This window comes from Micromys minutus (assembly GCF_963924665.1).
Source record: "Micromys minutus genome assembly, chromosome: 1".
In the NCBI taxonomy this organism is placed as follows: domain Eukaryota; kingdom Metazoa; phylum Chordata; class Mammalia; order Rodentia; family Muridae; genus Micromys; species Micromys minutus.
In genome coordinates, this window is record NC_137969.1 from 68,749,064 (window position 1) to 68,772,364 (window position 23,301).

At 37.7% G+C, this 23,301-nt stretch overlaps 1 protein-coding gene across 2 annotated transcripts in view; it reads left to right on the forward strand.

Annotated features, from left to right (window-relative positions):
- The window catches only part of LOC308434829 (interferon-activable protein 203-like), a 32,709-nt gene extending 20,672 nt beyond the window's left edge, over positions 1-12,037 (forward strand). For both annotated transcript variants that reach the window (XM_080935260.1, XM_080935261.1), the window contains exons 7-8: positions 2,005-2,193; positions 9,895-12,037. In XM_080935260.1, coding sequence (XP_080791386.1) covers positions 2,005-2,193; positions 9,895-9,915 — 210 coding nt within the window. In that variant the 3' untranslated portion in view covers positions 9,916-12,037. The remainder of the gene's footprint in view (positions 1-2,004; positions 2,194-9,894) is intronic.
- Positions 12,038-23,301: the final 11,264 nt, after the last annotated feature.

The window sequence follows — 23,301 nt, forward strand, 5'->3', positions numbered from 1 at the left end:
TTTCTTCTGCAATCTGAGATTTTAAGTTTTAATTTGCTCAACTGGAATCTGCTCATCTTACTTAACCCAGGAAATCATTGCCTTCCAATGTAAACAGAGACCAGGCAATGTTTCCTTACATTTGGGATTTCCATGATCTCTTACCATTCGACTCAAAGTACTTTCAGAAAAAAATTCTTTAGGAAGAGATTTATCAATAACCTTTGGCATTTCCTAGCTATGACAATCCATCTGTAGCCACCCTAGTCCCAGACACTGTTCATTTGCAGCACATCTTCTTTATATATTTTATTTCTTTGATAGCTTCCTTACCTTTTTAAAAGCAACTCAGTGTTGAACAAAGAGCTAAACTGCCAGTGTGAAAGATGAGACTAAGAGACCAAATAGAACATTCTGCCCTAGAATGAAGCATTGTGCAACACCAGGTTTATATCTCTAATTAGTTCATCTTTTACCATGATCATTTGATAAAGTAACTATTGTCTTAAATAATGAAAGATAAGTTAAACAGGAAAGTTTAATTTCACAGTTTATAATAGATACAATGAAAGTGGAGAAATTTTTAAAATTCTATAACTTTAGAGTGTTTCATGAAGTGCTAATATAGCAGTTTGTTTGTATGCTTGTTCAAAGTATGATTCCTTAATTCCATGGATATGACTATACTCATAGATTTTACTTTTGATCTATTCTGCCTTTGGCTGTGTGGTAAGTTTGGTTACACAATAAGTAAACTAAATTGGATAAAACTAAAACACCAGAATTAGATGTTGTAGTAATGTATCCTTTGTGAGATTTGGAGTAGACTAAATCCAGGTATATACTGAGCAAATGTCAGCCTTTTTTAAATAACATTGTGTGACTACATGTTGGGGTGTGTGTGTGTGTGTGTGTGTGTGTGTGTGTGTGTGTTTCTGTGTATAAATGTGTGTGTCTGTACATGTGCACAGACATGTATGTTTATGTGTATGCATATATATGTATGTGCATATGTGTCTATTTATATATTTGTCTGTGTATATGTCTGTGTTTCTATTTCTTCTGCTAATTTTAGTTTCTTCTTTGCATGTTAGTTTGATTTTTTTATTCTTGTTTTTCTGTTTTTTTTTTTTTTTAATTGCAGTTTGTTTTCTTAAGATAGAGTAATATGTATAGATGTTAACATGGGTAAGCGGAAACTACTTAATAAAACGAGGGAGATGGAAAACTATAATAAGAATATGTTGTATGAAACTAAATTTACTTCCAATAAAAGTTAAACTTAATTAAATAAACTGGATTTATAATAATGATTCCTAATGCCACACTAAGGAACAAATAACATTTCTTTTCTGGCCAACCTGCAGTTGTAGTCAGATGGGTTTGTTGTTTACTTATGCTGAGATTTGTTTTTCTGTTGTTGTTATTGTTGTTTACATTTTTCATTTTTTCTTAGGGTCCTTAATAATTCTCAGTCCTTCTGAGAGTTAACCAACAGTGCTTATGGAAATACTTATTTTGATCTAATGATACACAGCTGATAAAGACCACAATCAGGTGAAGCTCAAGAGTGGTTTTCAAGTACTGAAGAGATAGTTCAGACTTTAAAGCTGGGCTTACAAACAAAACCTAAACAGTGATTTCATAGAAAAGATCTGTTCACTGAAACAGCTTTAAACTATTTTGTTCATGTAATTCTAGTTTTTCAGTATGTATTTATTTTGTCTGTGACAGATGAGAAGAAGTACAAAACTAAATACCTAGTATTGAGTTTGGAAGACAAATTTCAGGAAAAAATTTTCTCCCTCTTCCGTGAGGCTTGTAATTGAGCCCAGGTCATCAAGCTTGACCACAAGCAGCCTTGCCCACTGAGCCATCTCACTGGCCCTTGTACCTGCAACTCTAAATCTAAGAACCCTAGTTGCCTTGTTAGGGACAGGTTTATATTGACATATTTTATTTCTCATAGATGTGACAAGCTTTGACATGTGTCTAAGAAGATATAATATTAATTTGATTTTTCAGAAAACTGTGAGGAATCAATTTATTTACTATGGAATTAAGGATGCTACAGGGACAATGGAAGTGGTGGTTTATGGACGACTCACCAATATTAGGTGTGAACCAGGCAGTAAACTTAGACTGGTCTGCTTTGAATTGACTTCTACTGATGATTCATGGCAGCTGAGATCTGTAAGGCACAGTTACATGGAGGTATGTGCTGGAGGAACCACAATTCTTCCTAACAAGGGTATACTTTTAAAAAAATTTCTTAACCTTAAATAACAGCTAGTTCACAGTTTGGGGTGTAAGAGACTCCCTGGATATCTTGCACCTAGACCTCATCTTAGAAGGTAAGTTTCTTGTGTGGTAGTTATCCTTTTCTTATATATGGAATTAACTGTCTAGCCACACCATTCACCTTCTGCTTTTCCTGGTGACTCACTGGCAAGCTCCAAGAGGCCAGACATAGGTTTAGGGTTCTGGTGTTACTGAAACTATATTATTGCCTTCCTAGTAACCATGCTGCTGCCTTTGAATGTAAGATCATGGAATCTTCAGTTTTACTAATGTTTCTTTCTTTTTATTCTTTTTTTTCTTACAACTTTATTTTAAAAAACAGTAATCTGTGTGCAGATTTTTAAAAGCAATTTTGCATAAAAATATATGAATATAGCTTTGTCAGTACTTGATTTTTTAAAGGTTTGATAGGATGCATTGAAATCTTACTAATTATAATATGCATAAAGTACATGTAAAACAAAACATAACATAGAAATAGTCAAAGATTACTTGGTGTGTAAGATTAAACCGAATAATTTTTAACTAACAAAAATTGCCACAAGGCTTTCTTCTTAGCTCTTGAGTTATTAATGATTTAAGGTCTAAGTGTACCCGACTCTGAGAGAGTACTATACACTTACTGTCTCTCTTTTTTCCTAAGAAGAACTGAAGCTACCACTATTTGGCCTTTCTTTTCTTGAGCTTCACATGGTCTATGAGTTGTTTCTTGGGTTTTCAGAGCTTCCTGAGGCTAGTATCTAATAATCAGTGACTGCATATTAAATCTGGTTTGTGTGTCTGTGTGTGTGTGTGAGTGTTTGACTGGGTTATCTCACTCAGGATAATATTCTCTAGATACATCCATTTTCATAGCAATTTCATAAAGTCATTGTTTCTGATAGCTGAGTAGTATTCCATTGTGGAACTATACCACAATTTCTGTAACCATTCATCTACTGAAGGACATCTGGGTTCTTTACAGCTTCTGTCTATTATAAAGAAGGCTGCTATGAACATGGTGGAGCATGTGTCTTTATTGTATGTTAGAGCATTTTTGGGGTACATGCACACAAGTGGAATTACTGGATGTCAGGTATTACTATGTCCGATTTTCTGAGGAACCGCCAGACTGATTTTCAAAGTGGTTGCATCAGCTTACAACCCCACCAACAGAGGAGAAGTGTTCCTCTTTCTTCATATCTTCGCCAGCATGTGCTGTCATTTTAGTTTTTGATCTTAGCCATTCTGACTGGTTTGATATAGAATCTCAGGGTTGTTTTTATTTGCATTTCCCTGATGACTTGAGATTTCGAGCATTTCCTTAGGTGCTTCTCAGCTATTTGATATTCCTCAACTGAGAATTCTTTGTACCCCATTTTTAAAAGGATTGTTTGAATCTCTGGAGTCAACTTTCTTTAGTTCTTTATATATATTAGATATTAAACCTCTGTCAGATTTGCAATTGGTGAAGATCTTTTTTTTTCTCCCATATGTGTTGGCTGCTTTTTGTTTTCTTGACAATGTCCTTAGTCTTACAGAAACTTTGCAATCTCATTAAGTCCCATTTCTCCAATCTTGGTCTTAGAGCATAAGCCACTGGTTTTTTGTTCAAGAAAATTTCCCCTGCGCCTATGTGTTCTAAACATTTCCCCAATTTCTCTTCTAATAGTTTCAGTTTACCTGTTTTTTTGTGGTGATCTCTGACCCACTTGCACTTGAACTTTGTACAAGGAGATGAGAAAGGGTCTATTTTCATTCTTCTGCATGCTGACTGCTAGTTGAGCCAACACCATTTGTTGAAGAGGCTGTCCTTTTTCCATTGAAGGTTTTCAGCTCCTTTGTCAAATATCAAGTGACCATATGTGTGAGAGTTCATTTATGGGTCTTTTATTCTGCTCCATTGATTTATCTGCCTATCTCTCTACCAGTACCATACGGTTTTTAACACAATTGCTTTATAATAGAGTTTGATATCAGGGATGGTGATTCCCACAGAAGATTTCTTCTTGTTGAGAATATATATTGCTATTCCAGGTATTTTGTTATACCAGATGAATTTGCAAATTGCTCTTTCCAACTTTATGAAGAATTGTGTTGGCATTTTGCTGGTTATTGCATTGCATCTCTAGATTACTTTTGGTAGAATGGCCATTTTTACCATTTAATCCTTCCAATTTATGTGCATTGGAAATCTTTCCATCTTCTGAGATCTTCAATTTCCTTCTTCAGAGATTTGAGATTCTTGTCATAAAGGTCCTTCACTTGCTTACTTAGGGTTACACCAATGTATTTCATATTGTTTGTGACTATTGTGAAGGTTGTCTTTACCCTAATTTTGTTCTCAGCATGTTTGTCCTCTGCATAGAGGAAAGCTACTGATTTGTTTCAGTGAATTTTCTATCAGGCCACTTTACCAAACTTGTTAATCAACTGTAAAAATTTTCTGGTAAAATTTTTGGGGTCACATAAGTATACTATCATGTCATCTGCAAATAGTAATATTTTTATATCTTCTGTTTTGTATCCTGTTGATTTCCTTTGGCTGTCTAATTGCTCTGGCCAGGACTTCCAATACTATGTTGAATAGGTAGGTGGAGAATGGGCAGCCTTGTCTAGTCCCTGATTTTAGTGGGATTGCTTCAAGTTTCACACCATTCAGTTTGGTGTTGGCTATTGGTTTGCTGTATATTGCTTTTATTATGTTTAGGTATGGACCTTTGATTCCTACTCTTTCCAAGAAGGTTAACATGAAGGGGTGTTGAATTTGTCAGATGGTTTCTCAGCATCTAGTGAGATGATTATGTGGTTTTTTGTTCCCTTTGAGTTTGTTTATATGGTGGATTATGTGATCGATTTCCATATATGAAATTATCCCTGTATCCCAGGGAGGAAACCTACCTTATCATGGTGAATGATTGTTTTGATATGTTCTTGAATTCTGTTTGCAAGAATTTTATAGAGTATTTTTGAATCAATGTTCAAAAGGGAGATTGGTCTGAGGTTTTTTTTTTTTTTTTTTTTTTTTGGGCCTTCCTTTGTGTGGTTAGGAATGAGGGTTATTGTGGCTTCGAAAAATTAGTTGAGTATTGTTCAATCTGACTATATTTTGTGGAATAGCTTGGAGAGTATTGGTATTATGTCATCAATAAAATGTCTGATAGAATTCTGCACTGAACCCATCTGGTCCTGGGCTTCTGTTTGTTGGGAGGCTTTTGATGACTGCTTTTACTCATTTAGGTGTTAGAGGATTGTTTAGATAGCTTATCTGGTCTTGATTTAACGTTGGTATCTGGTATCTGTCTAGAAATTTATCAATTTATACCAGATTTTCTAGTTTCATTGAGTAAAGGCTTTTGTAGAAGAATCTGATTATTTCTTCAAATTCCTTGGTTTCTTTTATTATGTCTCCCCTTTCATTTGTTATTTTGTTAATTTGGATATTCTCTCTGTGCCCTCTAGTTATTCTAGCTAAGGGTTTATCGATCTTGTTGATTTTCTCAAAGAACCAGCTCCTAGTTTGCTGATGCTTTTTATGGTTCTTTTTGTTTCTACTTGGTTGATTTCTGCTCTGAGTTTGATTATTTTCTGCCTTCTGCTCCTCTTGGGTGTACCTGCTTCTTTTTGTTCTAGACCTTTCAGCTGTGTTGGTAAGTTACTAGTGTATGCTCTCTCCAGTTTCTTTTTGGAGGCACTCTGATTTATGAGTTTTCATCTTAGTAATGCTTTCAGTGCATCCCATAGGTTTGGGTATGTTGTGCTTTCATTTCCATTAATTTCTAGAAAAATCCTTAATTTATTTCTTTATTTCTTCTTTGACCATGCTATCATTTAATAGAGAATTCTTTAGTTTCCATGTGTATGTGGGCTTTTTGTTGTCTTTGTTGTTATTAAAGACCAGCCTTAGACCATGGTGATCTGATAGGATGCATGGGAACATTTCAATCTTCTTACATCTATTGAGGCTTGTTTTGTGACCAAATATATGGTCAGTTTTGGAAAAGGTGCCATGAGATGCTGAGAAAAAGGTGTATTCTTTTCTTTTAAGATGAAATGTCTTTAGATGTTTGTTAATTCCTGTGTTAGTTTTGCTGTATCTCCATTCAGTTTCTGTTTCCATGATCTGTCCATTGATGAGAGTGGGGTGTTGAAGTCTCCCACGATTATTGTGTGTGATGCAATGTATGTTTTGAGCTTTAATAGGGTTTCTTTCATTAATATGGGTGCTTTTGTATTTGGAGCATATATGTTAAGGATTGAGAATTTATCTTGATAATTTTTTTCCTGTCATGAGTAAAAAGTTTCCTTCCTTATCTTTTTTGATAACTTTTCGTTATAAATCTAATTTATTTGATATTAGAATGGCCACTTCAGCTTGTTTCTTGTGGCTGTTTGTTTGGAAGATTTTTTCCCCATCCTTTTACTCTGATATAGTGTCAGTCTTTGTCTCTGAGATGAGTTTCCTGTATGTAGCAAAGATCTGCATTCTGTTTATGTGTCCAGTCTGATCATCTATGTCTCTTTATTGTTGAATTGAGTCTATATTAACAGATTTTAGAAATAATGATTGTTGTTTCCTACTATTTTTTCTGTTAGGGGTAGAATTATCTCTATATGTCTTTCATTTTAAGTTTTTGCTTAGTTATTTTCTTGCTTTTTCTATGGTGTAGTTTCCTTCCTTGTGTTGTATTTTCCATATATTAATCTTTGCAGGGCTATATTTGTGTTCAGACATTGTGTAATTTTAGTTTTGTCCTGGAATATCTTGATCTCTCCATCTATGAAAATTGAGAGTTTTGCTGGATATAGTAACCTTGGTTGACATTGGGTTCTCTTAGACTCTGTATGATGTCTGTCCAGGATCTACTAGCTTTCATAATCTCTGTTAAGAAGTTGGTTGTGATTTTCATTGGCCTGCCTTTATATGTTACATGTCCTTTTTTTTCCTTATTGCTTTTAGTATCCTTTCTTTGTTTTAAACACTTGATGTTTTGACTGTTGTGTGTCAGGAAGTATTTCTTTTCTGATCCAATCTATTTGGAATTCTGTAGCCTTCTTTTATTCTCATGGTCATCTCATTCTTAAGAGTGGGGAAGTTTTCTTCTATGATTTTGTTGCAGATATTTACTGTGCCTTTTAGTTGCTATTATTCTCCCTCGTTTAGTCGTATTAGCCTTAGGTTTGGTCTTCACATTGTGTCCTGGATCTCGTGGACATTTTGGGTTAGAAAATTTTTGGTTTTTGCATCTTCTCTGACTGTTTTGTCTGTTTTCTATGTTGTCTTCAGCCCCTGGGATTCTCTACTCCATCTCTTGTTGTCTGTTGGTGATGCTTGCATCTGTGACTCCTGATTTCTTTTTTAGGTTTTCCATCTCCAGGGTTGTCTCTTTCCATGTTTTCTTTATTGTCCCTATTTTCATTTTCAATTCCTTCACCTGCTTGGTTGTGTTTTTCTGCAGATCTTTGAGTGACTTTTGTGTTTCCTCTTTAAGAGCCTCTATTTATTTACCTGTGTTCTCCTGTGATTGTTTAAGGGAGTTATTCACGTGCTTCTCCAAGATCTCCATCATAATCATGAAGTATGATTTGAAGTCTGAGTCTTATTTTTCTGCAGTGTTTGGCAATTCACTACTTGCTGTGGTGGGAGAACTGGGTTCTGATGTTGCCTCGTTTTCTTGGTTTCCTCTGCTTAAGTTCTTTTACTTTTTACTTGTCATCTTGTTATCTGTGATTATATGTGTTCTTCTTGTCAGTGAGTGGCACCTGTGTCTCCCATGAATCTTAGGGTCCGTGGACTCAGGAAGAAAATTGCTTCTGAGTGTTAGACTATTCTGGGCAAGCAGTGAGTTCTGGTGGCAGTAATTCAGCTCTGTCTTTGTGGGCTCAGGTGTGGGAGCTTTTGTAATTCTGTTCTGGGAGCTCAACTCACTGCCCACAGATTCTGAGTACTACTGGTGGGGATCTGGCTATTTCTCTAGGCCAAAAGGACCCTTTTCCAGAGAGCACAGCACTCTCTGCTCTCTGAGAACTCCTGATGTGCCCTGCCTGGACTTATGTGTCAGGCTCAACTCTGGTCCATGTGTAAAAGCACCTGTTTAGCTGATCTTTGAGCACTGTCTTTCTTGGGCAGATCCTACCTGGCCCTTATTGTGGGCCAGAAAGAAAACTTTTCCACCAGCACTGTCAAGCACTCTCTGCACTCTGGGTACTCAGAGTGAAACTTCATCAGGTCTGTGACCCAGGTTCTCTGCTGGTCCAGGTGGCAATAGTATACTTTTTAATTCTCTAGTAAAACATGACTGTTGACATTACATAGAAAAAGCAAATCATGGATTAAAATTGAGGTTTGCTCATTTTACATATAAATTTTCTTCTATTATTTATATAAGTGTTTTAAATCATAATAAGGAAACCAAATTCAGAAAGATTCAGACATTGTAATATGTTTAGCTAATTTATTTAAAAGAAATCTTTTTCATTTGACAAAGCAGAGAGAATATTTGACAGGAAAATTAAGGTATTTGTTTCAAATTCTGACTCTCTTGTTTTTCAAACTGACTAACGACTAAAACACAAAGAACCACAGGGTCTTCATTTATAACATGCGAACGCTGCCTGGTGCAGAGGATCATGGACAGAAATACCAGGGATGCCCTGAGCAAATCAGATGACAAGGCGATGCAGTAATCCTCCAACCCCAATAAGCCCATGCAAAATATACCACCCTACTCAGTTATAATATTTATAAGCTGCTCAGCTAGAATGGGCAGATATACCTACACTACTCTATTCACCAGCTATGAGATTATGAGATTCCTTGTTACTTGAGGCTTCTCCAGAGCCAGGGGTTCTGCTCCATCTTTTCTGTCTTCCTCTGTCTCTTCTTTCCTCTTGTCTGCCTCTCTCCTTCCTTCCTTGCCCCTCTAAAACCTCCAGTTCCACCTTTCCATTCCACTGTCCAATCACAGGCTCTAGCCTTTATTTGAACAGTTAAAATGGGGGAAGTTTCACATGAAATCACCTAAGTATGCAGCAATCTAATCATTGTCCAGGCAAAATTAACATTAAACTACAAACATCACCAGGACAATCCACAACAAGGTGCTAAAATCCACCCTTCTTTCATCCTTGTGAGATTCATTTAATACACACACACACAAACACACACACACACACACACACACACACATCACTATTAAAAAATATGAGTGATGACTTCTTTATTCACACAGAAATGCTCTTACTACCATTGTTCTCCAAACCTCAGCCATTAGCCAAAATTCCAAACCTTCCCATATTGCAGCTACACCAGCAAAGTTTTTTTCTCTCTCTTCCTAACCTCCCTGTTCAATGAAACTCCGCAACTCAGTCCTTACCTGAGGTCTAGCAGCACTTTCCTTTCCCCTGTGCCTCTGTAACACACCCTGCTCTTCCAACTATGCTCAGACTGCAGGAGGGATCAGATAGTTTTACAATCCTGAGCAAGGGAAGAAAGCTGACTGCAAAGACAGAGATGCACTTAAGGTGAGAATGAGAAAAGGGCATATGGGACTCATGGTGAAGTAGTCAGCAAGGAAAGTGTGGGACTGACTGCATTCCACCTAATATGACTTTATTATTCTTTTTTCCTTAAAGGTTATCCATTCTAGAATTTGAAGAAATGCCACTCAGCTGAAATTTAGTTATGAGAACCTCTCTGAAACCATACTTCTGAAAATCTGGATGCCAATGATACTGTTTGTGCAGAAAAGATTCAAGTACAGAAAATAAATGTGTATGTGGCCTGTTGAAATACCATTTCTATAAAAACCAGCTCTTAATTCTAGGAAATGGTGCTTACTTTTATTCTTTATGCATTTTTTTATTTTCTAAATGTTATATTTTGTCCCTATAATTTCTGTAATTGTTGATTTGTAAGTTTTATAATTAAAACTTTTTTTTAAATCACACATTTTCTGTAGAGCAGTGTGCCTGTGGGTATATCTTTTTATCTTTTGAGAATTGCTATAAAATAAAAAGTTAATGACCTTTGATAAAAATGGAGAACACAGGCTACACATGTGATGTTTAAGGACAAATCATGCTCTGGAACAAATACACTGTGTGTATTCTGCCCATACACCTCAAGTTATTCATAAGATGAGGGAGAAGCTTGAACTCATCTTTGAGAGTAGTGTTCAAAATTACTATGCTGATGGATGATACAATCAAGTCTTTACACTTTTTGTGTTGAGTAATATGTGTGCATTAGAGAGTTTAGTTATTTGGAACAAGATCCTCCCCAAATTATGTGTTTAGGGTGAGGCATACTATTTTTAACAGTAATAAAAAATCACATCTTCAATTAAAGAGTGAAATAATATCAATGATACTGTTAAAGCAAAATGAACAATGAACGAGGCTTATAATAAAGAAAATAAAGGAATCAGGATTAATTAAATTAGTATTCTCAGAGAGGCCTTTCTAGGGTGATGCTTACTCTTCTCTCCCAGGTGAAAACTTACATAACAAAAGCAACCAAAAAAAAAAAAAAAAAAACCAATGGGTTTAATTTTGCCTGTGGTTTAATGGTGAGGAAAGGTAAAATGTAAAAAAGCTGACCTTGTACCTTCAAGAAGAAGCAGAGAGAGGTGAGATAGAGAGTTGAGAGTTAATCTCTCTCTCTCTCTCTCTCTCTCTCTCTCTCTCTCTCTTATATAGATATACATATGTTTATAGTCTCCTCTTTCTTTAGTTAAGGACTGAACCTATTCCACAATACTACCCACACTTAAAAGATGAGTGAGATGAGTGTTTGAAAATTTCATAACATAGTCTATAAATTTCCTCTTGCACATGCTCAAAGGATCCTTGCAAGTGGTAGCAGATCTCAGATTTACAATGAATATTCACAGTCACACAGGGCAATGAGGTGAAATGGAGTTAAGGAGAATAGATAGGTCTTCAACCACAGAAAAATAAGCAGGAAGAGTCAAGAACTGAGGACGAGTGCCTCTCTCATCCTCTAAATCAATGTCTTACTCCTCATTCTAAAGATACTGAAAATTAAAGCTCAATAGGATATGTTTAACTCATGGTGGCTTCTCATTAATAGATTAATGTCACAAGAAAGCATTTGTGGAAGAAACTTCTGTTTGTTTGTTTTTCTTTTATTATTTGTTTTGCTTTAGCTTTGTTCTTCCAGCATGTGAGGGGGAGACAGACTACTGTTTAGCACCTTGAAACTTCATTTTTTTTGCACTATAACCACAGAGCTCATTATCCACAACTACTGTGTGCACAAAATATTCTTCAGACAATACACATGGAACCTACTGGCTAAATAGACACCCACATATGTCAGATTGCAAATATATACACTGTGAATCTTGAAAATTATTACTGCACTTAGAAATACTTTCTTTGAAAACTTATTTATATTTAAATATGTCACAGACCCTTCTTTATATAATAAAAGATGGCTGAATCTAACCTAGACTAGTTTGAGTAAATGTACATTCAGACAACCTGTGTCTTTAATGTGAACTTTTATGATCGTATCCTGTTTAACAGCCCCTTCCTATGTATACCTGTGTGTATATAATCAAAATAAACTGCTCTGTGGAACGCGACATGCACAGGGAGTAAATGTCTACCTAATCTAAGCCAATCAGTTGAAATTAAGACTCAAGTGTGTTACATCCCTTCAGCAAAACAACTCTGCCTATTGAACTCCATAAAACTCCAAGCAAAAATGTGATCCCATGAATATCTATCTTTATTTATATGCCCCACAATTTCTCCTCAGATATTGCTTTCTGATCTGTACTATCATTTTGTTTAGAATAAAGATTCACTGCTTCTATACAAATCTGTGTCATCCTTTACTCCACATTTTTGGGGGAAAAAGGCAAGATATTGAAACCCATGGCTTTGACTCTGACCATTACAATATTGATAACAAAGATAAAGAAAGAAAGAAAACAGTCATCAAAACTGAAGATTAGGTCTTCGATTTCAAAGCTTTCAGAAAGGTGAAAAATGTATTTATTCTCCTACTATAACATTCTCTGTAGTGTTCAGATACAACATAAAACAGACTAAGACAGAATGAAAAGTGTTTACCACAATAGTCACAGAGAAGTGTATCTTACATTACAAAGCCATGCAATGACACAAAAGTGACAGTGTCAATATATCTTGGGCTGAAACTATGCTATATCTGTTGTTGGACAATATTTCTGGGGAGATGTGAAAAAAGTCTACTCACCAGAGACCAAAGTTCAGAAATAACCAAAGTCCATTTGATAAATCAAGGAGAATCATTTTTATTTTGGTTCTTATAAGAATATTGATGAGGTATAACAGAAGCACAAATGACCCAATGATAGAAATGTTGCCAATGTACCCCAAAGTGTGTAACAGTGTGGGGAGGCATTTTGTGAAAGATAATGTGAGTCCAGGTAGAGATAAGGTTGAAGGCTCAGTGACCTCAAGGGATGGACAGATAGGCACGTCCTAAACTCTCAGGCAGACGGGCCCCTCTCAAATAGCTACTGGCTCCCGACAGACCACTGTAGAGATGTTTGTAGCCATCAGTCAAGTAGAAGCAGGACCACATCCTTCAATATGTAGATGAGATATTTCTAAACCCTCAGACCAAGCCAATGGAAAGATTCTGCTGTCAGACCCTGACCCACCTTAAAAGTGTATATAGGGATTCTATACAAAAGGAATACAGATGGGGCACAAATTTCTCTAAGAGCTTCTGCCATAATAGCAGTAACACTACTGCTTGCAGAAGAGCTTAAGTTTCCCTAAAACTCTCCTACAGAAGCTCCCCTGCACCCCTCGCCAGATAGTCATCCTCCTGCCGTCTCAGCCTGAACCAATATTTTGGATCACCTGAAGAAGCTGCAGCTGAAACCAAGGTGGAGCAGTAACGCAATTGGAGGCAGCAGGAGCTGTATTCCCTCCCCACCCAAGTTCTCTCTCCTTCACCTGAACCTGAGCACCTAGATAGACCAGAGATCTCCATGGAAATCCTACAGTACAAAGGCCCACATAACAGCTCACCACAGCTGGAAACCTGGAGTACCCTTCACAGCCTACACAAAGTACAATGTACAAGAAAGTACCCTTCTCTGGTAATTGAGTGGCTCAAAACCTTTGCTCATCCACCATCTCTATTACCATCTTTCTTTTACTGTTCTGAAATGCCCCTAAACTTATTAAATATTCACATATTCACTTCTAATGTTTCATAGTCATTTGACTATATTTTTCTATATGTACTGTTTTTTCAAAGATCATTTTAAAAGCCAGCCATTGTTCTAGATTACAACCTGACAGTATACACTCCTCTTCTACTTGATGCAAGATAGCATCTACTATTTCTGTATTCAGTTATTTGTATCTGATAAACAATAACCTGAGAGGCATAGGTTACGGTATAAGTAATCCACTCAGTCAGTAGAGAGAACTCTTTAAATGTGCCTCTAAATACAGCAAGTGCAAAAGTTACCTATCTCACCTATTTTGTACAATGCAAACTAACAAGGTTATAAAGATTAGGACTCTTTGCTATTTCAAAGCATCAACAATTTAATTTCTTTATTCCATATTGATCATTTCTAAGTTATGTGATATTCCCAAAACATCATTTTTTCTAGGTCATATATAAACACACTCTCTCAGCCAGCATAAAATGATGAGTTAGTATGCATTATTGGTATAACAAGGTTTTTTTTTATTGTTTTCTACCTCAAATCTATAGATATTATTGAACAAATATATATCAGACTAAGAAATAAAATACACAAGGTACAATCCCTGACAGCAGAACCCACACAGCCCCTTCAGCATAGTTAGTATGTGTGCCTGTCACTGTACTCAGTATAACCTGCAACACATAAAAATATCATGGGTTGACTGGAAAGGAATGATGTATGAGAACAGTCTTACTGCAAGTGATTTTTTAGAAAAGAACAGCATTGAGCCAACTTGTTTAGCATAGTAAGAATAGATGGCAGAGGGAATAAAACATTATAGACAAATACTATATTTCATGGGCTGCAAAATACTTGGAAAATGCACTGTGAGAACTGATCCAGTAACCTAGAACCATATCTCAAAAGATGCAATGTGCTACTAAAGAATCATTACAAAAAAGTGTTAGAATCAGTTGAAGACAGATGATCAATATAGCGTAAAAGTAGAACTTCAGAACTGCCATCAAGACTCAAGACCTGCACACAGCTAAGCCCCCAGAGAAGCCTTATAAGCGCTCTCTCTCCTGAGCCCACCATAAGCCCTAAGCCTGCCCCATATCCTCACCAGCTGTTCAGTGAGGGAACACTTGTTTTTTTCCTAAACAGATAGGGTGGTAAACTGTGGGATCTAGTACTCTGTGATCCAGTGAGAGGGTCAGGTGACAGCGATCAAGACTTGGGACCCAATCACAGACTGCTGAGACCACAGAACAGCCTTGCAAGTGCTCTTCTGCCTGAGCCCACAGGGAGCTTGCCACATACTCTTCAGACTGTCCCAGGAAGGATAGCCTGGAGCTCCTGGAGGACAGCTAGTGTGGTGCACTCTGGGATCAGTCCTCTCTGGCCCAGCAAGAGGGACAGGGAACCACCATCAAGACTCAGGACCAGCCTGCACAAAGCTGAGCCCCCAGAAAAGTCTTGCAAGAGCTCTCCCACCTGAGAACATGAAGACATAACGGAGTAATTGCAATCAGAACTCACTACTTACCCACAAAGAAACAAACATCCAGAAGCAATTTTCTTCCTGAGCCTACTGACCCTCAGATTCAGAGGAAAGACAGGCTCTAATCAAAGACAACAAGATCACCTATAATCACAGACAAGATGGCAAGAGGAAAAAGCAAAAGAACCTAAGCAATGGAAACCAAGACAACTTGGCAACATCAGAACCAAGCTCTCCCACCACAGCAAATAATGGATTGCCAAATACACCAGGAAATAAAAAAGACTTAGACATGAAATCATAATTGGTGATGATGGAGATCTTTGTGAAGCAAATAAATAATTTCCTTAAACAATTACAGGAGAACCTGAAAAATGACTGAAAGAACTACAGGAAAACACAACTGAACAAATAAAGTAATTAAAAATGGAAATAAAAATAACAGAGAAAACACAAAAACAGAAAACCCTGAAGATGAAAAACCAAAATACAGAAATCAAGAGATGCATAAACCAGAAAGCTCCTATCCCAAAATATCTAGGAGATCTAGGACACAATGAAGAGACGAAACCTAAGGATAATAGGTGTGGAAAAGAGTGAAAAATATCAATTAAAAGGCACCGTAAATATCTTCAACAAAATCAAAGAAGAAAATTTCCCTGCCCTTAAGAACGAGATGACCATGAACATCCTGGAATATTGGGATGCAATGAAAGCAGTACTGAGAGGAAAACTCATAGTTCTGAGTGACTCCATAAAGAAACTAGAGAGAGCATACACTAGCAGCTTGACAGCACAGCTGAAAGCCCTAGAACAAAAAGAAGCAGATACACCCAAGGGGCGTAGACTGCAGGAAATAATCAAACTCAGAGCAGAATTCAATCAAATAGAGACAAAAAGAACTATACAAAGAATCAAAAAAACCAAGAGCTGGTTTTTTGAGAAAATCAACAAGATCAATAAATGCTTAGCCAGACTAACTAGAGGGCAAAGAGTGTATATCTAAATTAACAAAATCAGAAATGAAGGGGAGAAATAACAACAAAAATTAGAGAAATTGAAGAAATCATCAGGTCCTACTACAAAATCCTTTACTCAACAAAACTGGAAAATCTAGAGGAAATTGATAAATTTCTAGGAAGATACTAGATACCAAAGTTAAATGAGGATAGGATAAACCAATTAAACAGTCCCATAACCCCTAAAGAAATAGAAGCAGTCATCAAAAACCTCCCAATCAACCAAAGCCCAGGAACACATGGGTTTAGTAAAGAATTCTATCAAACTTTTATAAAAGACCTATTACCTATACTCTCCAAACTATTCCATAGAATAGAAACACAATAAACACTAACCAACTCATTCTCCAAAGCCACAATTATGCTCATACCTTATGGAGAGCATTTTTTGGCACTTGTGGACAGTTGTGGTGGGGTAATTAATTTTCCAGGACACCTTGAAGCTGACCTTAAGCAGGAAACTGGCTTCTGTGCTGTGCCCTTTAAGGGCTAGAATTAAGCACATTTGCATCTGAAGTTCAGGGCAAAACACTTAAGACTGAAACCCAGGAAAGTACATTTGCATTTGAAGTTCCAGGATAAGCTCTAGAGGTACTCTTAGGAATGTAGCTCTGGACAGGGCAGATTCAACAGATGTAGGCTCAGCAGTCTCTTTGTCTTTTGAGACCCCCTTTTTATCCCTGATCTTCATACCTAGCCTCCAAAAAGTCATTTATAGGATCTTTGATTGTTAACTTGCTTGTTTCCTGTCTTAGAACTGATGTAATCTTTCTGCATGTTATTACAGTGGTTCAAAATAAGAATAAGAAAACTATTCAAGGCCTTGCTGTAGCCTCAAGGTTAAACCTCAAAGCTAGCCGAAGTCATGTTGCATCTTGAACTAATCATCTTTTTTTTTTTCTTTCAATCCTTGCTCCAGCTCTGGAGGAATAGTTGATTGTTGGCGCTGGTCTCGGAGGACAGTGGCACCCTCAATGTGGACCCAGCATGCCAGATTCAGTGAAGGACACTTCGGAGAAAAAAAAAATCACGTGCTAAAGTTTGGGCCAGCGGTGAGTGAATCCATTGAGAATGGGACAAGAAAATAGTAAAATGCTGTTTTTACGTATGCTTAAAAATATGTTGAAAGGCAGAGGAGCAAAAATAAGTCAAAAACAGCTTACCCAGTTTCTTATATTTTTAGAAGATTATCCTTGGTTCGCAGAGAAGGGTACGGTAAGTTTGCAGTCTTGGGAGAGAGTGGGAGAAGGGATAAAAGAGTACTATACAACGCATGGTCCTGAAAAAAAATCCTGTAGATGCTTTTAGCCTCTGGACCTTGATTATGGATACTTTAGATCCTAGACATGACAGTGTAAAATTAAATAAGATATTAGAAGATGCAAATAGTGATAAAAAAAAAGATGAAATTGTTCCATCTGCACCCCCTATTCCGGAAGTCTCAGATAAGGCAGGAAAGAGGAGTGAGCCTCTCGATGCCAAAGACAAAATTGAATTGGAGAAAGAGGCCACAAAGCATCAAAGATCAACCTCCTTTTTGGGATGTCCTTGAGGTATTTTTTGGCAAAAGAACAGGCAAGGATATCTCAGAGACAGAAGATGAAGGAAAAGAAGCTAGTTCTGATTGTTGAGAGGTTTGAGCAAGTCCTCAGAGAATGGTAGAGTAACTCAAGATCAGATTCCGATGAGAACACACCAACAGCTGCACCAAAAATATAGACTTTCCCCAGTGACTCTAAAGAGTAGCATGAATGAGGGGAAACCTCTAACTTTTAATCCTAGTGTTACTGGGTTGTCACCTCTCCAGGCAGGACTAAAGCAGGCTATGGAATGAGGGGAAGACTTACAAGGATATATTTTACACTGCCTGTGTTTCAAAGGCAGGATCAACAGGGAAATTCCATTAGATACCAGTCCCATTCCTTTTAAACGGCTAAAAGAACTAAAAACTGCATGTGCCCAGTATGGACCTACTATTCCATTTACCATGGCTCTGTTGGATGGCCTGTCCTGTGAGGATCTTCTGCCTGCAGATTGGAAACAGTTAGCTCATGTGTGTTTGGGGGGAGGTGATTATCTGTTATGGAAAACGGAATTTTTGGAAAGATGCCAGCAGACAGCAGAGTTAAATGCTAGAGCTGATAATCTGGTTGTTTATGAGATGTTAGCAGTAGAAGATCGTTTTTAGGACATACAGGGTCCGTTAGAATGTAATCCTGGTACTTATGCTCAAATTGGTGTTGCTGTTTGTAAGGCCTGGAATACCTTACCTAACAAAGGAGACATGGCTCAGAATAGTTCTAAAATAAGGCACAGACCTGATGTGCCATTTAAGGAATTCGTTGATAGGCTGATTAAAGTGTCTGGGAGAGTGTTTGGAGACGCTAATGCGGGAACGCTTTTGGTGAAACAACTAGCTTTCGAGAATGCGAACATAGCTTGTCAGGCCGCCATAAGACCTTATATAAAGACTGGGTCTATTACAGACTAGATTAGATTGTGTTCCAATATTGGTCCCTCTTATGTGCAGGGTCTGGCCCTGGCTGCCGCACTTCAGGGAAAAAAACTGTACAACAAGTTTTGTCTCAGCAGACTGGGAAAGGAAAAAGGAGGGTCAATGGGCCTCCGGGAAGTTGCTTTGGATGCAGGCAGACAAGGCATCAAGTGAGGAGTTGTCCTAATAGAACTAAGGGAGATAGTAATGGAAAGAAACCGGGACTTTGTCCTAGATGTCAGAGAGGGATGCATTGGTCTAAGAGAGATAGCTTAGGGAATCCTCAGCCCGAGCCCCGGAGGTAATGCAGTTTGTTCCCCAGAAAAACAATCCTTTCGGGATGTCTTCAGAGCCTCCCCAGGCAGAGAAAGATTGGACCTCAGTCCCTCCGCCTACACAGTATTAACCCCTGAAATCGGAATGCAGGTTCTTGCTACTGGAATATAAGGTCCGTTGTCAGGAACTGTGTAGAATTATTACTTGGAAAAAACAGCGCTGCTATAGTGGGATTGATAATTGCCCCAGGAGTTATAGATGCAGATTTTATTGGGGAAATTAAGATTATGACCTCTTCACCTACTCATGTTTTGGTCATCCAACCCAGGCAGCAAATTGCCCAATTGATCCTTGTGCTGTTGATTATGATTAAAAATCAGTTTATGACCCGAGTTCGAGGAGCAAAAGGATTTGGTTCTTCTGATGCCTATTGGGTGCAAGATATAAAAGCTGAAAGGCCTGAGTTAGTCTTAAGGATAAATGGAAAAAGATTTATAGGACTACTGGATACAGGAACAGCTGTATCGGTAATAACCTCTATTCAATGGCCTGCATCTTGGCCTAAAATGGTTAGTGTTACCCAGTCACAAGGGGTAGGGCAAAGCAAAGCAGTAATCTCTTACATTGGGAAGATGAGGAAGGTCTCCAGTGATATTTGCAGCCTTATATTGATCCTAATTTGCCTATTAATTTGTGGGGGATGGATATAATGAAGGACATGGGAGTCCTTCTATATAGCCTGAACAACAAAGTTACACAACAAATGTTTAATTGTGGTTATTTGCCTAGCCAAGGGTTGAGAAGACAAAATCAGGGCATAGAGCCTGTGGAAGTTACCCCTAGAGAAGGAAAAGCAGGTCTAGGGTATTTTTAGCAGAGACCATTGGCAAGCCTATGCACCATGCAGATAAGATTGCTTGGAAAATCAATGTCCCTATATGGGTTGATCAGTAGTCTCTTACTTCAGAAAACAATTCTGGCTGCTCAAGAGCTAGTGCAGGAGCAATTGCAAGCTGGTCATATTGAACCTTCTACTTCTCCTTGGAATTCTCCTATATTTGTAATTAAGAAGAAATCAGGCAAGTGGAGGTTATTGCAAGATTTGTGGAAGGTTAATGGGATTATGAAACTTATGCGGACCCTACAACCTGGTCTATCCACTCTACCAGCCATTCCAAAGAATACATACAAGATTATTAGAAATTGGAAGGAATGCTTTTATACTATTCCTTTGCATTCTGATGACTGCAAAAGATCTGCATTTAGTGTGCCTGTCTGTAATTTCAAGGAATCAATGAAGCGATACCATTGGAAGATTTTGCCTTAAAGAATGGCTAATAGCCCCACATTGTGCCAAAAATTTGTTGTCACCTCAATACAAGAGGTTAGAACATTAAATCCTATTTACATAGTTCATTTTATGGATGATATCTTGTTGGCTGATCCCTCTGAAGGAGTTTTACTACAAGCCTTTGCTCTTATGCAACAGGCTTTAAAATCTCACGGGTTAATTATTGCCCCTGAAAAGATTCAAAGGCAATACCCTTTGCAATATCTGGGCCACCATTTGTAACCTAAGCAGATTGTGGCGCAGAAAATTCAGATGAGAAAACACAACTTACTTGCTCTGAATGACTTTCAAAGGTTGTTGGGAGATGTTAATTGACTGAGAGCTCACCTTAAATTTACCACAGGACAGCTTAAGCCCTTGTTTGATATCCTCAAAGGGGATGCAAATCCTAATTCCCCTAGACAAATAACTGATGAGGGACACATAGCTTTGCAGAAGGTGGAGGAAGCTATCAGCCAACAGCAGATACAGAATATAGATTATAGTCACCTGTTGGCTGTCTGCATTCTTTCTAAGACTCATGCATCCACAGCTGTCCTTTGGCAGAAAGGACCCTTGATGTAGTCTTAACTCCCTACTATGAAACTGTTGCTACGCTGATACAGAACTGTAGGATAGAATTATGAAAATATTTTGGGAAAGGACCTGATGAAATATTTATTCCTTATTCCAAACAACAATTAGATTGGCTATTTCAGAATACTGACATTTGGCCTATTGTATGTGCAAACTTCTCAAGTAAAATCAATAATCACTGTCCTAAGGACACATTGTTGCAATTTGCCTCTATGCATGTTTTTCTTTTTTTCCCTATAAACCTAAGCATTCAGCCCATCGACAATGCACTTACCGTGTTTACAGATGGATTGTCTAAAAGGAAGGCAGTATATGTAATTGGATCTCATGTTTATTCCCTTAAGTTCCCCCCACCTTCAGCACAAGTCATTGAACTAAGTGCTGTGGTGGCTGTTTTTGAAATGTTGAATAATCAAGCTTTAAACCTGTATACTGATAACCAATACATAGCCAATGGTTTACAATTGCTTGAGACTGTTCCTTTTCTAGACACTGCTAATTCCCAAATATTGCACCTGTTCATACAAATACAACTTAATTTGAGTTAGCATACTTCCCCATATTTTATTGAGCATTTGAGAGCTCATACTGTACGCCTTAGTGAGGGCAATGCCACAGCCGATTTGCATACCAGGCAGATCATAGGTTTTACACAGGAACAGCTAGCCAAGCTTTCTCATTCTTTATATCACCAAAGTAGTAACAGCTTGAGACAACAATTTGGTATTTCTAGAGAATGTGCTAGCCAAATTATAAAAACTTGTTCTGAATGTCCTCACATTCTACCTGTACCACATATTGGGGTCAATCCCCAAAGACTAATATCTAATCAATTATGGTAGATGGATATCACTCATATATCTGATTTTGGAAAAATAAGATATGTACATGTGGGTATTGATACCTTTTCAGGCTTTCTAGTTGCTACTGCTTTAACAGGAGAAGCAACTAAGCAAGTAATTAGTCATTGCCTATGCTGTTTTTCTATACTTGGTGTTTCTAAACAGATTAAAACAGATAATGGATCTGGCTATTGCATTTGAGACCTTTTGCCAACAATTTAAAATTACCCATATTACTGGGATCCCTTATAATCCTCAAGGACAAAGTATTGTGGAACAAGCTCCAAGCTCATAGAACTTTAAAGAATTACCTTCTTAACATAAAAGAGGTAGAATTATATCCCCATACACCACAAAATTATTTAAATCATGCTTTTTTTATTTTAAATTTCTTAAATTTGGATGCTCATGGCCATTCAGCTGCTAAGCGCTTTTGGAATCCTCACACTTCTTCCACTCATGCTCCCATAAAATGGAAGGATCCCTTAACAGGCAAATGGCATGGACCCGACCCTATACTGGGGACAACTAGGTTGTGTCTTTTCACAGGAAGAAATGGAGCTCAATGGCTGCCAGAAAGGCTGGTGCAACAGAGAAAGCAACCCCGCCCTCCTGATCCTCTTTCTTATGATGATGACAGTGGCTCCTGCAAGCTGTGAAGTCTACTGGGCCTATGTTCCTGACCCCCAACTGATACATCCAGCAGTGTGGTTGAGACCTGATATCTGTATGACCAGTAATAATACTCTACTTCTAGGACCTCCTGGACTGGGGAATCAATTTATAATAAGACTGTAACTTTTAATCCAGTGGGTGATGGGACTCCTGTTTGCTTTGTGAAGCATAGCACAAATGATGGTTGTAATTCTGTGGTTCCTCAAATTTGGAAGAAAAAACATTTCAGAAACTGTAGCCCAAAGCATAGAGATGGGAATGCCTAAACGTTATAAAGGGTTTGCCCCCTGATCTTCATGAGATAAGACCTTGTGGATCAGAACCCACAGAAAATGTGGAGCTGGTATTTAACAAGGTTATTAGATGGAAGAAATGTTATAATCAACCCCAATGTAGTTTAATGTTTCCAGTAAAATGCAAATCATTGTTTAGTCAGGGAATCAATCTGACATTGGGCAAAAAGAGATGTCTGTAGGCCTTTGGCAATCAGAATCAGGCCATTTCCAATGCCATATCTGGAAGTTGGCTGCAGCTCTCTATGAAGTTACACTGGGTATAGACAAAACTGGGGCAGCATCTAGATCTTGATCTTGAGTTAGTGTGTGTGTGTGCTAAGCCTTCTAATCTCTCATTGATTGGTCATGTTAAAATTACTTTTGTCTCTTCTGTGATGTTCAATGTAAGGCATTTTGAACAATGTATTGACGCTCTTTATAACTGTTCAAATTATTGGGGAGGAGTTTCAAAGTTTAAAAGTAAGAAGCCACCTTGAATGCCATGCTAAGTACCAATGGATTTGTGCTACTTCTAAGCTTTGCAATGATAGTCATTATAATTGGGAGAAGATTCAGGGACACTTGCAGAGTATTTGTCATTGTTCTAACACTTTTCTAGATGTTTAGCATTACACACTGAGATTATTAATCTGAAGAATGCTGCCCTGCTGAGCTACGATGTTGCAGATGTTGCTGACAAATTTATTGGTGGCCTGAAGTTAGTATTTCCTTCTTGGTCCATCTTCAAGAATGGTGTGTATGGCCTGATTGTGCTAGTTTTTCTAATCCTGGGAAAACTTTTACTCCTGCCTGTTGTGATAAGGCTTGTCTTTTACAACTT